This window comes from Lipotes vexillifer, unplaced genomic scaffold, assembly GCF_000442215.2.
Source record: "Lipotes vexillifer unplaced genomic scaffold, Lipotes_vexillifer_v1.1 scaffold2000, whole genome shotgun sequence".
Lineage (NCBI taxonomy): Eukaryota > Metazoa > Chordata > Mammalia > Artiodactyla > Lipotidae > Lipotes > Lipotes vexillifer.
In genome coordinates, this window is record NW_006770731.1 from 288800 (window position 1) to 305223 (window position 16424).

General features: G+C 37.1%; 1 protein-coding gene across 1 annotated transcript in view; it reads left to right on the forward strand.

The window, feature by feature from the left end:
• Positions 1 to 4232: 4232 nt before the first annotated feature.
• The window catches only part of METTL8 (methyltransferase 8, tRNA N3-cytidine), a 42579-nt gene continuing 30387 nt past the window's right edge, over positions 4233 to 16424 (forward strand). Inside the window, exon 1 of the mRNA XM_007446343.1 lies at positions 4233 to 4385. Coding sequence (XP_007446405.1) covers positions 4243 to 4385 — 143 coding nt within the window. The 5' untranslated portion in view covers positions 4233 to 4242. The remainder of the gene's footprint in view (positions 4386 to 16424) is intronic.

Genomic DNA, 16424 nt, shown 5'->3' on the forward strand with positions numbered 1-16424 from the left:
CTTGGTGTTGAGATCTCAGAGGGCCATGGCCCTAAAGCCATGCTCCTTCTTCATTCTGTTTCGTTTTGACCTTGATAGGACTTGAGAGGAAGGACCACCGTAGGATGGTGAGCTGAAAGTGAGAACCTATAGGCAAAGTAAGTAAAAGAAATACCACTTGATTATATGGACTAGAATTTGATATGGCAGAATCAGTTTGAGCTAAGTTAAGTGAAGCATCAGGACCACAAACCTTTTAAGGTGCTTCCAACAGTAAATTAAAACTCAAACACCTAACAAGGATTTGTGGAGATTCTTGTTGCCTTCGTATTTCTCTGCTCTGGACTGTTGTGACTCAAACTGCCTTAGCAATTAAAGCACACCAAGACATGCCTAGAAAACTCTTACCAGGCTTCCCTCTTTTGGATATCTGCAAGTTTTATTCCTGACAAACACCTGATAACTAGGAACTATAATGAGAAGCCCTAAGTCTGTGGGAAAACTGCACTGTAATAATGTGGCCAATATTCAGACCTTTATTTCATACAATTGTACTACTTTTCCACGGTATGCTGGCCTCATAAAACAAATTGAGAAGTGTTCTCTCCCCTATTTTCTGAAAGAGTCTGTGTAAGATTGCTGTTATTTCCTCCTTAAACATTTGATAGTCACTAGTGAAGTCATCAGGGCCTCCAGTTTTCTTTGTAGGAAGGTTTTTTGGTTTGTTTTTTTATTGTGGTAAAATATACATAAAATTTACCATTTTAACCGTTTTTAGGTGTAGAGTTCAGTGGCATTAAGTTTATTCACATTGTTGTGCAAACATCACAATGTGCTCAATATTAAAGAAACAAACAACCCAATCAAAGAATGGGCAGAAGACCTAAATAGACATTTCTCCAAAGAAGATATACAGATTGCCAACAAGCACATGAAAGGATGCTCAACATCACTAATCATTAGAGAAATGCAAATCAAAACTACAGTGAGGTATCACCTCACACCCGTCAGAATGGCCATCATCAAAAAATCTACAAACAATAAATGCTGGAGAGGGTGTGGAGGAAAGGGAACCCTCTTGCACTGTTGGTGGGAATGTAAACTGATACAGCCACTATGCAGAACAGTATGGAGGTTCCTTAAAAAAGCTAAAAATAGCATTACCGTACGACCCAGCAATCGCACCACTGAGCATATACCCTGAGAAAACCATAATTCAAAAAGAGTCATGTACCACAATGTTCATTGCAGCTCTATTTACAATAGCTAGGGCATGGAAGCAACCTAAGTGTCCATCGACAGATGAATGGATAAAGAAGATGTGGCACATATATACAATGGAATATTACTCAACCATAAAAAGAAACGAAATTGAGTTATTTGTAGTGAGGTGGATGGACCTAGAGTCTGTCATACAGAGTGAAGTAAGTCAGAAAGATAAAAACAAATACCGTATGCTAACACGTATATATGGAATCTAAAAAAAAAAGGTTCTGATGAACCTAGCGGTAGGACAGGAATAAAGACGCAGATGTAGAGAATGGACTTGAGGACATGGGGAGGGTGAAGGGTAAGCTGGGATGAAGTGAGAGAGTGGCATGGACATATATACACTACCAAATGTAAAATAGATAGTTAGTGGGAAGCAGCCACATAGCACAGGGAGATCAGCTCGATGCTTTGTGACCACCTAGAGGGGTGGGATAGAGAGGGTCGGAGGGAGACGCAAGAGGGAGGAGATATGGGGATATATGTATAGGTATAACTGATTCACTTGGTTATAAAGCAGAAACCAACACACCATTGTAAAGCAGTTATACTCCAATAAAGATGTTTTAAATAAATAAACTTTGCACTCCAGAAAAAAACAAAAACAAATTAGGGTATGCCAAAAGAGAGTTAATAGAGGGTACATAAAAAGAGTGGGACTCTCTGGTGGCAGAAACCAATTTTCTCTACCAGAATTCTTTTGGGAGCTGACCCTGCCCTTCTCTTTTTTTCTCATCACAAAATGGAACCGTGACCTAGTAAACATTAATCTAACATGATAGTCATAACATAAAGCACATATTTATTAATCGTTGCAGTGACTATAACTGGATAGCTGCCTGTATAGTGTCAACTCTTTGGTCACTTCCTTCTTCCACACTGCAGGGATCTAAGGAGCCACCTTGGGAAATATGAAGTAACTTCCTTCCAATTAAATTTATGTCAGACAAGTACCATTTTTGTGTAGTCAGTCAAACAATTAATTCACAAGCAGCTTGGTGCTGCCCTTAGAAGTTTGCGATTTATTTGAGAAAGCGTTTATGTTAAGTAGTTTTATTATGTATCTATATTATGTTTATTACACAGTTTACTATATATTTATATAATAAAAAAGATAAAGACCATTGCAAGGCTGTTGTAGATAATACATAAATGAAATAAAGATGTTTGTGTGGTAAATTAGAAAAATCTGCCTAAGCTGGACAAATTGCCACATGTTTAGGCCCTGGCTATACCGTGTTTTTCTATGGGCTAGCAGTCTGCAAGGCACACACTTCTCTGACATTTTCCTGAATTGCCTAATATCCAATCTGGTTATGCCTTTTTGTCTCCAGCTGTCTGTAGATGTTCTTGGGCATTTATAGTGAGAGAAACATCTTTTTTTCCCTTCTCTTCCTCTTCTATATATAGATAGATATAGATAAGTATCACGTGATTATTTGAAGGATTGAAATTTCATTTTGATTTGGCTTTCCTGGGTGGAAAACATTTACATCATTTCATACTTTTGAGCATGAATTGCCTCTTTTTCTAGGTGTAATCCATTTCTACTCTTCAGCATACGGAAGATTTTATGAATAATGTTCAGTGCAGAAAGAGAGCTCTAAAAATAATTGTGCTGGTAGGGTTTTGTTAGTCTTATGTGGAACAGTGACAGGAGAAAAGAACAAAGGCACATCAGAGGAAAGGTAGTGGTAGGCAGAGCATTTGATTTCATTTGCCTCCACCAAAGAGCTTGCATTTAGTGGAGAAGGAAAAACAAATAAGAAACAGGAGATCTGCACTAGCTATTGAATGTTTCATTTCTCATCACTGTTAGTCACATTTGAATGGAATCATTGCAGTCTTTTTGGTGTGTATAACTAAGCCTTTTTTTCCCAAAAGGAAAATCTTGAATTTTATGTTTAAAAGCACAATGAGATGTTTTTGACATTCTGCAGTTTGTTTTGGAATTCATAGTCTTAAAACCCATTGACTTTCAGTAAGGTGGTAAAGGGTGTACAATACATGTCATTTTTCTGCCTGATAGCACCTGAGATAGTCTCTAATGCATATTATATATACACACCTTTTAGCATCTGTTTCTACCTGACAGCTTGCAGCGTTAGGCTGAATGTTGCGATTAACAACTGAATGGGGGTGAAATGCCAAGCAGTATTACTATGGATTCTTACTGGAAAACATAAGCTCTTTAGAGCTTATTCTTTATACTTTTCCATGAAGATTTTAAGCCGACATATACGCCAGTACATAATTAAAATAACATACTCTTTAAATGTTTAAGTTATTCTCCAGAAATGGAGATAGATTTGGCTAATCAAATGATGATTCTCCTCTTGAGCTGGGATTTAAGCATGCGTTTTGTACAGGGAAATCTGTTTTGCAAATGCATTACTGATTATTCTTTAAAATGTATGTATACAGGGTTGTTAGAATTAAGAACTGTTGGGATCATATCTTAATATAGTATTTACTTACTTATTCTACCAATATTCATATTATTCGGCCCAGCCCAGGGAATGAGATTTTAAAAATTTGTTTTCTTATTCTGCTCCTATACTTGGGTTTTTGGTCTAGTGGTCATCAAATATTCCCTAGAAATACATTTGCATAGAATTCCCAAAACAAAATAATAAAATCACTTAAAAAAACTTTTTAGTATACAAAATCCAGATTCTGGGCTTACATGCTTTAGCCATGTGCTAAAAATTATATAAGCAAATACCAAACAAAGCGAAGTTGGTCAAGGCTGTGACTTATAAAGAATGCCAGGCAATGTTGTACACTCCAAATATTCTTTTCCCTTCTCTTGGCCTGAAAAATACTTAAGGAAAGAAGCTACCATGCCCATCTTTCATTTCAAATTTTTTAGTTTTCATGTCCTTTCTCAGCTTGTAAACCTTTTAGGCCAGTTTTTGGCTCTTAGATAAATAATATGTTGTTTAATCCATATTGACTAATTAACTGTTTGTAACTTTCCAGGTACTGATTAGGATGAATGTGATTTGGAGAAATTATTTTTCTCGTCTAAGGATAAGAAAGGTGCCTTACAGATACCAAAGTAGTTATCACCCAGTGGCCCCTCTGGGATCAAGGATTTTAACTGATCCAGCCAAAGTTTTTGAACACAACATGTGGTAAGTTATCTTTTTGTGTGTGTGTGTGGTACACGGGCCTCTTACTGTTGTGGCCTCTCCCGTTGCGGAGCACAGGCTCCGGACGTGCAGGCTCAGCGGCCATGACTCACAGGTCCAGCCACTCTGCGGCGTGTGGGATCTTCCTGGACCGGGGCACGAACCCATGTCCCCTGCATCGGCAGGCGGACTCTCAACCACTGCGCCACCAGGGAAGCCCGGTAAGTTATCTTTTTAGGTGTGATATAATGTATGTACATTAAGCATCACAAGTGTTATTATTTTCATTTAGTTCCAGAAAAGGATTTTTTAAATTGAGCACTTACGTTGTTGAAGTTAAAAGCAAGGGTAACTGATCCCAACTTAAATGTTGCCAATTCTGAATTTCTTTGCAAAGAGAATTAGAAAAGTGAAGTTTCCCAAGTGCTTTCCTCAGCTTTGGGTTCTTGCAGGCCCTCCCTGCTCACTTCTGATCCTGATTTGGCAGCATATCACTGAGGAGGCTTCTTTTCTAGGTAGAGCCCTCCATTTGCCTCTTTTACAAGTACTTATCAATCAGCAAATGTGAACTCAGTACCTGCTGCTTACTGAACACCAGGGAGAACACATTGGTTTGACCTTAATTCATGCTTTTAGGAAATCCACCCTCTATTTGTGAAGATAGATGGGTATTTATAGGAAAAACTGATAATTAGGAATACAAGGCAGCAAATTGTAAGGGCCCAGAGTGTTCTTATAAGGCATAGGTCTGTATAAGAACAACTCAAGGGCTTCCCTGGTGGCGCAGTGGTTGAGAGTCCGCCTGCCAATGCAGGGGACACGGGTTCATGCCCTGGTCCGGGAGGATCCCACATGCTGCGGAGCGGCTGGCCCCGAGAACCATGGCCACTGGGCCTGCGCGTCCAGAGCCTGTGCTCCGCAACAGGAGAGGCCCGTGTACAGCCAAAAAAAAAAAAGAAGAACAACTCAACAATTCAGAATCACTTCTATTTTGGCACAGTCAGGAAGATATTTTTTTTCAGCTTTATTGAGTTATAATTGGCGTATAAAGGAAGGTTTAAGTGGAGAAACTGAGATATTTATTCTTTCTCCAGTACCCAGTATGGTGCCTGACACGTAAATATTTGTGGAATAATAGGTAAAGCTGGAGTAAGGGCATTCTAGGTGGGTAGACAGTCATATCCACCTAGGTGAGGAAGTATAAGGCATATTCAGGAGAACAGGATAGTTTGCCTAAAATAAAGGCTCTTCTAGGAGATTGGTAAATGATAAGGTTGGAATGGTAATAGGCCAGGTGTGGGGTACAAGCAAGATTGTGTGTGGTCTTAAATTCACACCTGAAGTGAAAGGTATTACAGAGCCACTAAAGAAAAATGGCATTCATTATACATGGTATATTAAGTATTTGTATAACAGTATAAGGATAGATCAGCAGGTAGAACTAGAAGCAGAAAAGGGCAAATAAGAGAGATTGTAAGGGAAGAAAAAATAGAACTTGGTGCTTTTGTAGAATAAAGGAAAAGGAAACATTTGACTCTGAAGGTTTGATCCTAGATGACTAATAGAAATAGGAAAATCAAGAGGTAAATTGATTTTTTTAAAATATAATAGAAGAAAAACAGGTGGTTTATCTTCTTTTTTTGTTGTTGTTTGTTTGTTTTGTTTTTGTTTTTGTTTTTTTTGCGTTACGCGGGCCTCTCACTCTTGTGGCCTCTCCCGTTGCAGAGCACAGGCTCCGGACGCGCAGGCCCAGCGGCCATGGCTCATGGGCCCAGCTGCTCCGCGGCACGTGGGATCTTCCCGGTCCGGGGCACGAACCCGTGACCCCTGCATTGGCAGGCGGACTCTAAACAACTGCGTCACCAGGGAAGCCCTTTTTGTTTTTGATTTTTTTGTTTTTATCTTCTTTTTTTAAGTTGAAGTGTAGTTGATGTACAATATTATATGTTACAGGTATAAAATATAGTGATTTACAATTTTTAAAGGTTATACTCCATTTATAGTTATAAAATATTGGCTATATTCTCATCCTTGTAGCTTATTTTATACATAATAGTTTGTACCTCTTAATTCCCTACCCCTATATGCCCCTCCCTCTTCTCTCTCCCCCTGGTAACCACTGGTTTGTTCTCTATGTCAAACAGGTGGTTTCTTATAAAGTTAAATATACACTTACCATATGACACAGCAATTCCACCCACTCCTAGGTATTTACCAGAATAAATGAAAACATATGTCCACATAAAGACTTGTATATGAGTGCTCATAACAGATATAGGAATTTGACAAAATAAGAGGTAAATTGATTTTTTATTTTGGAATAAAGATGGTGCATTTAATTTTAGATATTTTGAATAGGTTTTGAGGGAGGGACATCCTGAGAAAAATGTCCAGAACATAGATTCCACTGCTAGGAAGAGAGAGCAGTCAGGGCTGCAGATGTGAGGTTGGGTATAATATCTGCAGACAAGATTGTTATCTGACTAACCTTGGGAGCAGGACCTCTAGGGCTGGGAAAGTAATTCATGGACTTTCTATGTTTATATTGCAACAGAATATCAATTTTAAAAGGAAATAGATTGACTTTATTAATTAGTCCTGCACTATACAATATGGTGGCCCCTACCCACATATGGTTTTTGAGCACTTGAAACCTGGTTAGTCTGAATTCAGATGTGCTATAACATTTTGAAGATTTAATACAAGTAAAAAGTAAAGTATACCATTAATAATTTTTGTACTTAATTATTCAGTAAACATTAAAATGATATTATTTTGGATATGTTGAATTACAGTATATTATTAAAATTAATTTCCTTTTCACTTTTTTTATCATGGCTATGAGAAAATTTTAAATTACACGTGTGGCCGACATTTTACTTTCTTGGACAGTTACTAAGTTAAACCATTTTGACTATCATCACCAATTTGGACAGTTATAATAGGCTGTGAGCTAATTGTCAAACAGTTAAACCTCCAGCGGAACTTCTGGTCCTAGGCAAGCTCCTCATTTGCCAGGTTTCTTGTTTTGTTTTGTTTTGTTTTTTGTCAGTATACTCTAGTGATTTAGTTGTCTACATCTCTTTTTCCATTTGCTATCACTAGCTTTTTTGCCCAAGATTCCTGCCTGCCCATTTAAGTTCTGTTTTGTCATAGGCTCTCAGGGAAGCAAGGGTCATCTGGTTCAGTGCCTCTCAAACACTGGGCTAGCTTAGGGCTGCTGCACAAGAATCCCTTGAGGTATGGCCCAGGAATTTGTAATTTGAAAAAGTTCTTTTAGTAATTCTGTTGAGCTACCAGGTTTAGGAATCCTTGATGCAGTCCAGTGGTTTCAAACTTGAGTAGAATTTTTTTTCCAAGTGAAGGCTTAACATAGAATCCCAATATTTAAAAGGTAAAAACAAACCTACTCTGAGTGAAGTGAAGTGGTCATAGAGGCTTGGGGCATCAACAGCTCCACTTCCCTTTTCCTCTCCCACCCCTCCCTCCCTCTAGCAGCCTAGAGGACCTTTAGGGTTCAGCTGACCAGAGTTTGAAAAACCTTGATCTGATCTCTACAGCCATCCTCCTCCATAGCATACCCCCAAAGAAGTTACCCTGCCTGTGCAGGATACCTCTAGTGAACTCTCTCCAAAGCAGATACATACTGTAATAATTAAAAATTAATAATTTTCTCCAAGGGAAGAGGAAAGTAGTTGCTTCACATCACCTTCCCACGTCCCCCACCCCAGCTCCCCCCATTTTTTTGCTTGAAGAGAAGATAAGTAAATTAAACTGAAAACCAGAAGACTGGTTTACTTTCTCCTTACTTCAAGTCCAAAGTTCTGTCTAAAAGTTCTCACTTCCTTCCTTTATATTTAAGAATAATGTCTCCTCATGCTGAATTTTGATTTTTAAGAAGTTTCTTAACAAGTACATGTCAGTTTTCTCTCAGAGATGTTGATCAGAATTGTGTACAGTTCATTTTTCCCTTTAGCCTCTAGTTTAGTTAATAAGAACTATTTACTCTATACATGAACCTCTTGTTAAAATTTTTTTGAGAAAAAATAAAAATACCCTTTTTCTTCGGTTTCTATACCATGAGTAATATTTGCCCTCCAGATTCTGGATATTACTAGTATTTACATCTGCCTATAGGCTCTTAATTCTTAATAGTTTAGTTAAGTGAATTGCACATAACATAAAATTAACCATTTTAGGTGAACAGTTCAGTGGCATTAATTACATTCACGATTTTGTGCAACCAGCATCGTTCCAAAACATTTCCATAACTCTAAAGTAAAATCCCTTATCCATTAGGCCTCTTACACTCATGCTACAGTTCCCAGCCCCTGGCAACCACCAGTCTGTGTTCGTCTCTAGAGAATTACCTCTTCTGCATATTTCGTATAAATGAGATTATACAACATGTGATCTTCTGTGTCTGGCTTCTTTCCCTTAGCATAAAGTCTTGGAGATCCATCCATATTGTAGCATGTATCAGTACTTGATTCCTTTTTATGACAGAATAGTATTCCATTGTATGTATATACCACAGTTGGTTTATCCACTCGTTCACTGATGGACATTTAAGCTATTTCCACCTTTTGACTCTTGTGAACAGAGCTGCTGTGAACATGTGTGTACATGTACTTGTTTGAGTCACCTAGGAATGGAACTGTGGGGTCATGTGGTAATTCTACATTTAACTTTTTGCAGAACCGCCAAACTTTTCCACAGTGACTAAATCATTTTTTATTCCACTTATAGTCTTTCAGTTATACTTAGTACATTTATCAATTTGGGGGGCACTGACATGAAACTATATTCAGAGTGCTTGTGAGACATGGCCCGGACATCTGTCTGTATTGAGCAAATTACACAGTTACTTGGAAAAATCTTTCCTTATTCCACGCTGCTCCTGGTTTAAGTGTATAGGAACTTTTCAGGGGATCCCTGAAATTTATAAGGAAGCAGTAAGCACTTGTATTATCATACAACTAAATCAGCTAGGCCAGCAGCTTTCAAGCTTTTTGGCATGACCCACAGTAAGGAGAACAGTTTACATTCATGGAACAGTACCTGTACGTATAACACATGCACATATATGAAACAGGAACAGAAGTTTCCTATGCAGTTTTACCATGTAAGACATGCACTCATAGTTTCCATTTGTTCTTTTCTGCTCCATTTTTGTTTTTTTCTCTTTTTAAATGTAGGTGGACTAACTAAATTGATTTCATGACTCACTAAAAGTGTCATGACCTTTAGTTTAAAAACACTGAGCTAAGTGATTCTCTGTAGATCCAAGGTAAGACCTATATCCTGTAACATGACTTTCTATTACATAACCCATTTAAATAACTGACTCCAGCATCCCAATAGAGTTCAGGTATCAAGAATTCTTTCTTACTATAAAGTCTGAATTTTCTTTATACAATAATTTGTCATGAGAGGCAATCTAGATGTTAAAAGAGGCAGTCTACATGTCTAACTTTAGGAAGTTACTTAATCTCTGTGCCTCAGTTTCCTCATCTCTAAAATGGGATAATAATAGTAATATTAACCTCACAGAGTTGTTGTAAGGATTGAATTAGTATATATATATTATAATATAAATTGTATATACATGATAAATAAGCAACACATAAGAATTAGCTGTATTATTATTACCATTTCCTAACATGTACTTTAGTTACTTATGTGTCTGTTTTATCTTCATTATTAGATTGTATAACTCTTCAGAGAAGAACTTAGCTTATATCTGTTTCATTGCTATATTCTCTATATTATAGGCACCCAATAAGTTTGTTTGAATAAGTGAATCAATGTAGAGAAATAGGAGATCCAGTTCATGTCTACTCGAAATTTACAGCTAGACTGAGAGTTAATATCATAGCTATAAAAAATAAATAAATAAAAAATAAATTTAAAAAATATCATAGCTGAACATGGGCTTCAGAACCCAAAAAATCTGAATTTAAGCCCTGACTCTACCCCTTTCCAGGGGTAGAATTTGAGGAATTTGAGCAAGTTTTTTTCATGAGGTGTTGTGAGTATTAAAGGAAATAAATATGTAAAACACTGAGTAGTAGTAAGCTCCCTAAAAGGCATCATTCTTGTTATTATAAGATGGAGAGTTGAGATATATACCAATGAATAAATAAACAGTATAGAGGACTATGCAGGGTCATACAGTGAAGACAGTGAAGACCATAGGAATAGTCTTCAGAATAGGAAGAGATTTTTGAGATGGGGATGTAAGAAAGTCAATAAGATTTCATAGGGCAGGTAGGATTTAACCTGAGCTCTGAAGGATGAGGAGGATTTAAATAGTGAAACCCTTTTTGTTTTAGACATGAGCAAAGATCTGCATTGTACATGAGGTATATTTCGTGTACAAAAGCAAGCAAATAGACCAGCCCACTTGGAAGAGAGGTTTCACATTTTGAAACTGGGTAAATGGTGTGACAAAAGAAATATTTTAGGAGAATTAATCAGGCTCTGTTGTTCAGGACACCTAGAGTTAACCATTATAGAATATGAAATGATATCTTTTTTCCTTAGCATTTTTGTTATATTGCCATGTACCCATCACTGGGCTAGGTTCAGAGCAGTACTGAAGAGAGGAACAGCAGATGATCACTGCTCTAAAGGAGCACTAGTCTGTTTCACTAATAAGCTTGAGTCCTCCAGGTAAAGAAGATGGAATGAATCTGAAAAACAAAGTATTCCTCCTCCAACAAAATGAATAAGAAGTAGTAAAAGCAAGCAAAAACTATGCCAACAGCAACTACAAGAGTTCATACTGTTCATACATAGACAATTAGTGACCAAGGAAAGAAACTATAGATTCATGTGTGGCTCAGAGTGGCTCCTAACCCTATCTTTATCCCTCAGAAGCTGTACTAGGGAAAGGTCAGCTGACAAATCATTACTAATACTCATTAGGCAGCCCTGGCAAATGTTGAGAAAAGAGCCCTTGAAAATAAATGTTCTTACCTATCACAGAAGAATTTGAGGTCTTAGTAGAGGAGGGAAAATCATAGGGCTCACCATTTTCCAGAGTTCCATGCTGAATTGAAACTATCCAAAGCCCAAGGGAAACCCCCTTAGGAATAGGACACATCCTAACTAGATAAGTGAAACCTAGCATAGATAAGACTTAATAAATCTCAAAAAAAAAAGAGCAGACCCAGACCCTCATAAAATAAAGGCTGCCAACTACCTAGTGGAGTTCCCCCTTCTCCCCCACCTCTGACACCCTCAGATTACAGAAAAGTGCAGAGGATACAATAATACCCAGCCTTCAAACTAAGCTTGCAGAGAAAGATAAACCTGAGTAAGGTTTGGTGTCAAGAGAATTTATCTGCCAACAAACCAGAGAGGAAAGAAGGAAGGAGGGGAGAAAGAACATAGCATGCACTATGGATTAGTTTGCATTTTCCAATATTTTATGTAAAGGGAATCACAATATATACTCTTTTTTTTCTGGCCTTTTTTACTAAGGATCATTATTTTTAAGTTTATGCATGTTGTTGCATATATCAATATTCTGCTTATTTTTATGACTGATAAAAGACAGAATAAAATCAGAATATATAAAAAGCTCTCAAAACTCAATAAACAACCCAATAAAAATGGGCAAAATATTGAACAGACACTTCACCTAAGAAGGTACACAGATAACAAGCATATGAAAAGATGCTCAAACATCAGTAGTCATTAAGGAAGTGCAAATTAAAGTCACAATGAAATACTACCAAACATTTATTAGAACAGCTAAAATTCAAAATACTGTACCAATACTGTTGGTGAAGATGTAGAGGAACTGGAATTTTCATACACTGCTGGTGGGAATATAAAATGATGCAACCACTTTGGAAAACAGCTTGGCAGTTTCTTAAAAAATTAAACATACAACCTCTATATGATTCAGCCATTCCATTCCTAGATATTTATCCAAGAGAAAAGAAAGCATACAAAGACTTTTGCATGATTGTTCATAGCTTTATGTGTAATAGCCAAATTTGGCAACAACCCAAATGTCCGTCAACAAGTAAATGGATAAACAAACTGTGGTATATCTATATAATGAACACTACTAATAAAAAAGGAATGAAACTATTGATACACACAACAACATGAATGAATTTCAAAATAATTAGGCTGAGTGAAAGAAGCTAGAAATAAAGAGTATGTACTTTACTTTTACTGTACTAGAAAATGCAAACTAATCTATAGAGGCCGACAACACATCAGTGGTTGTTAGTGAAGCAGGAGGGGGGTGTGGCGAGAAGGGGAGGGGTGGAAGGGAGGGATTACAAAGGTGCACCAGAAAACTTGAGAGTAATGGATATATTCATTAACTTGGTTGTGGTGACGTTTTCATGCATATTACATTTGTCAAAATGTATCAAATCATATACTTTAAATATGTGCTATATGTCAGTTATACCTCAATAAAGCCATTAAAAAATATGGTTACATCCATACATTGGAAAACAATGTAGCAGTTAATAAAAATAAGAGAGATCCATGTGTATTGATATCAAGAGATGGCTATGGTATGTCATTAAACAGAAAGAGCAAGTTGCAGAAAAGTATCTCTAATATGGCCTCATTTTTATTAAGGAATTTCTATACATGTGCTACAGTATATACATATCTTTGTTTTTATATACACAGAGAAATGTCTGGAAAGGTCCACATCATACTGATAACACTGTTTATCTCAGGGATGGACATGGGGATAAGAAGTAGGGTAGAGATGAAACTTCATATTTTATAAGCATTAGTATTATTTGAATTTTGATTTTTTTAAAAGAATGCCCCCCATGTACATATTCTCATCTTACTGTCTATCTGATAAAGTCTTTGTTCTTTAATAATCAGTTACAATTCCTCATCTTCCTAACAGTTTTGAGTTCTACCAAATCTTCTTCATTTTCGTGTCCCCAGTTCACAGCCCAGTGCCTAATAGTTATAGGTTGTCAATAAATGTCTAATGAGAGAAGTAAATATTGGGTTTTTTTTCAGCAGCTGTGACCTCTATCTCTTGTATGCAGAAGTGGGAAGGCATTGGTTCTTTCTGTGTGTCTTTTGTATGTCATTCATTCCTAAGTAAGAAACTGATTTACTAATAAAAATAATCAACTGATATATTTATTATGGCCAAAAAAGATAAGTGGAAAGCTAGGACTCAGAAATATAAATTAGTGTCAATAGTAGAAAAGATTTAATTGAAGTTAGTTCAATTATTCTCTGATTTACCTATAACAACTATATTTTATCCATCTGAGACATTTTTTTTTACCGCTTAACATCTCTGTGAAGTCATGGCATTTCTTAAAATTGATGGCATCTTACAATTGTAATTGGAAGTGTTTTTTTCTTTCTTTCTGGTACAGAAAATAATGGTATCTTAGGTTTGATGAAATAGGATAATTATAATTTCAAAGTACATAGTTTTAATTGTACACTGTTTTGAGAACTATTACATTTATTTTACTAATACAAAAACTAAGAGACATAGAAAATATAAATTACTTTCCACTGCCATACATCAAGATTAACATTTGAATATTTGTTATATTGTTAGAAAAGCATGAAAACCTTTTATTATATGGATAAATAGGCAACAGACATAAAAGATTGACCCAGAAGGAAGCACATGTGAACATATGGGAAAATATACAACAGTAAAAGAAATACAAATCGAAACAATTTGGTACCTTTTTAGAGCTACTAAAATAACACTAAAAAAGAAAGAAAAAGAGAGAGAGAAATTTAAGATAACACCGTATCCTGGTGGCAGTGTAAGTTAATACAATCTGGTTATATTTCTGTTTATTTTTTGTCTCATCTGTTCTTTTATTTTTCTCTACCGGCTTTTTGGCTATACATCTTTTGATTATTCTTTGTATGTTATTTTAGAGCAATAGTTTCAAACATTTTGGCCTTAGGACCCCTGTACACTGTTAAATCATTGAGGACCCCAAAGACCTTTTATTTATGTGGATTATATCTATTGATATGTTCCATATTAGAGATTGAAACTGAACATTAAAATATTAATTAATTTTAAAACAATAATAAACTCATTGCATGTTAACATAAATTACATATTTTCATGAAAATATCTATTTGCTCCCAAAAGATATAGTAGAAGGAGTGCATTGTTTTAAATGTTTGTAGATCTCTTTAATGTCTGGCTTAATGGAAAAAGCTGGATTCTCATATGTGCTTCTTCATTTAATCTTTTGTGTAATGTTGTTTAGGTTGAATTATATGAAGGAAATTTGGCCTCACACAGATATGTACTTGTAAAAGAGAGGAGTGTTATAATAGTGTCTTAAGATAATTTTAGATATTTTTCTTTTTTTTTAGCTGTGCCCCACATCTTATGGGATCTTAGTTCCCTGACCCGGGGTTGAACCCTGGCCCTCGGCAGTGAAAGCGCAGGAGTCCTAACCACTGCACCACCTGGGAATTCCCCATATTTTTCTTTCCTTTTTTAAAAATATTTATTTCTATATTTTTGGCTGTGTTGGGTCTTTGTTGCTGCACGCGGGCTTTCTCTAATTGCGGCAAGCAGGGGCTACTCTTCATTGTGGTGCACGGGGGGTCTAATTGTGGTGGCTTCTCTTGTTGCAGAGCACGGACTCTAGGTGCATGGGCTTGCTTCACTAGTTGTGGCTCACAGGCTCTAGAGCACAGGCTAAGTAGTTGGACTTAGTGCATGGACTTAGTTGCTAAGTGCATGGACTTAGTTGCTCTGCGGCATGTGGGATCTTCCCGGACCAGGGCCCAAACCTGTGTCCCCTGCATTGGCAGGTGGATTCTTAACCACTGCACCACCAGGGAAGCACCCCCATATTTTTCTTGATACTACATTAAATCTCAGCAGCAGCAGTTTCTTAGTTGCAATATGGAATATGAAACCGTATCACTGAACTTTTGGTATTGTGCTATATTATAATCCATTGTTACACCTTATACTTTTTTTTTAATAAATTTATTTATTTTATTTATTTATTTTTGGCTGCGTTGGGTCTTCGTTGCTGTGCCCTGGCTTCCTCCAGTTGCAGTGAGTGGGGACTACTCTTCGTTGCGTTGTGCGGGCTTCTCATTGCAGTGGCTTCTCTTGTTGCAGAGCATAGGCTCTAGGCGTGCAGGCTGCAGTAGTTGTGGCTCATGGGCTCTAGAGCGCAGGCTCAGTAGTTGTGGTGCAGGGACTTAGTTGCTTCGTGGCATGTGGGATCTTCCCAGACCAGGGCTCAAACCCGTGCCCCCTGAATTGGCAGGCAGATTCTTAACCACTGCGCCACCAGGGAAGCCCACACCTTATATTTTGAATTTTTTTTTTTACCTATGCATCATTTTATGACATCATGTGTGGATAATTTGGAAAGTTTAGTTCCCTGTTTTATGTAGATTCAGATGACATTTCATTATACAATATTCAAAAATCACATTTGTTAATACACCATTATTCCCATCAGGAAAAATCTCTTAAGTATTGGGAACTATCAAACTCATGGTGGTGGAAACAACCTTTCCAAAATCCTAATTTTTGCTTGAAAGCACAAAATTTATCTTTGACAGCAAATACTTTTTCTTTTCTTAAAGTGATAGGCTCATTTTGTTTACTTTTAAGATGCCAAATACTCAAGTCTGAATAGCTATAGTTTGTCTACAGTTGCTCTTTCAAGTAAAAATAGCATTCCATGAGAAAAGCATATAATTTAGTTCACAATGCAAACAGTCATACAAGTACTTTTCTACAAGTCAGTCATCAGACTTCAGTGTGCAGCTTTTTGCATGCCTCCCATTTTGTCACATAAAATATTAAAAATATATTTACTAGGCATCCCTGGTGGCGCAGTGGTTGAGAGTCCGCCTGACGATGCAGGGGACACGGTTTTGTGCCCCAGTCCGGGAAGATCCCACATGCCGCGGAGCGGCTGGGCCCGTGAGCCATGGCTGGTGAGCCTGCGCGTCCGGAGCCTGTGTTCCACAATGGGAGAGGCCACAACAGTGAGAGGCCCGTGTACCGCAAAA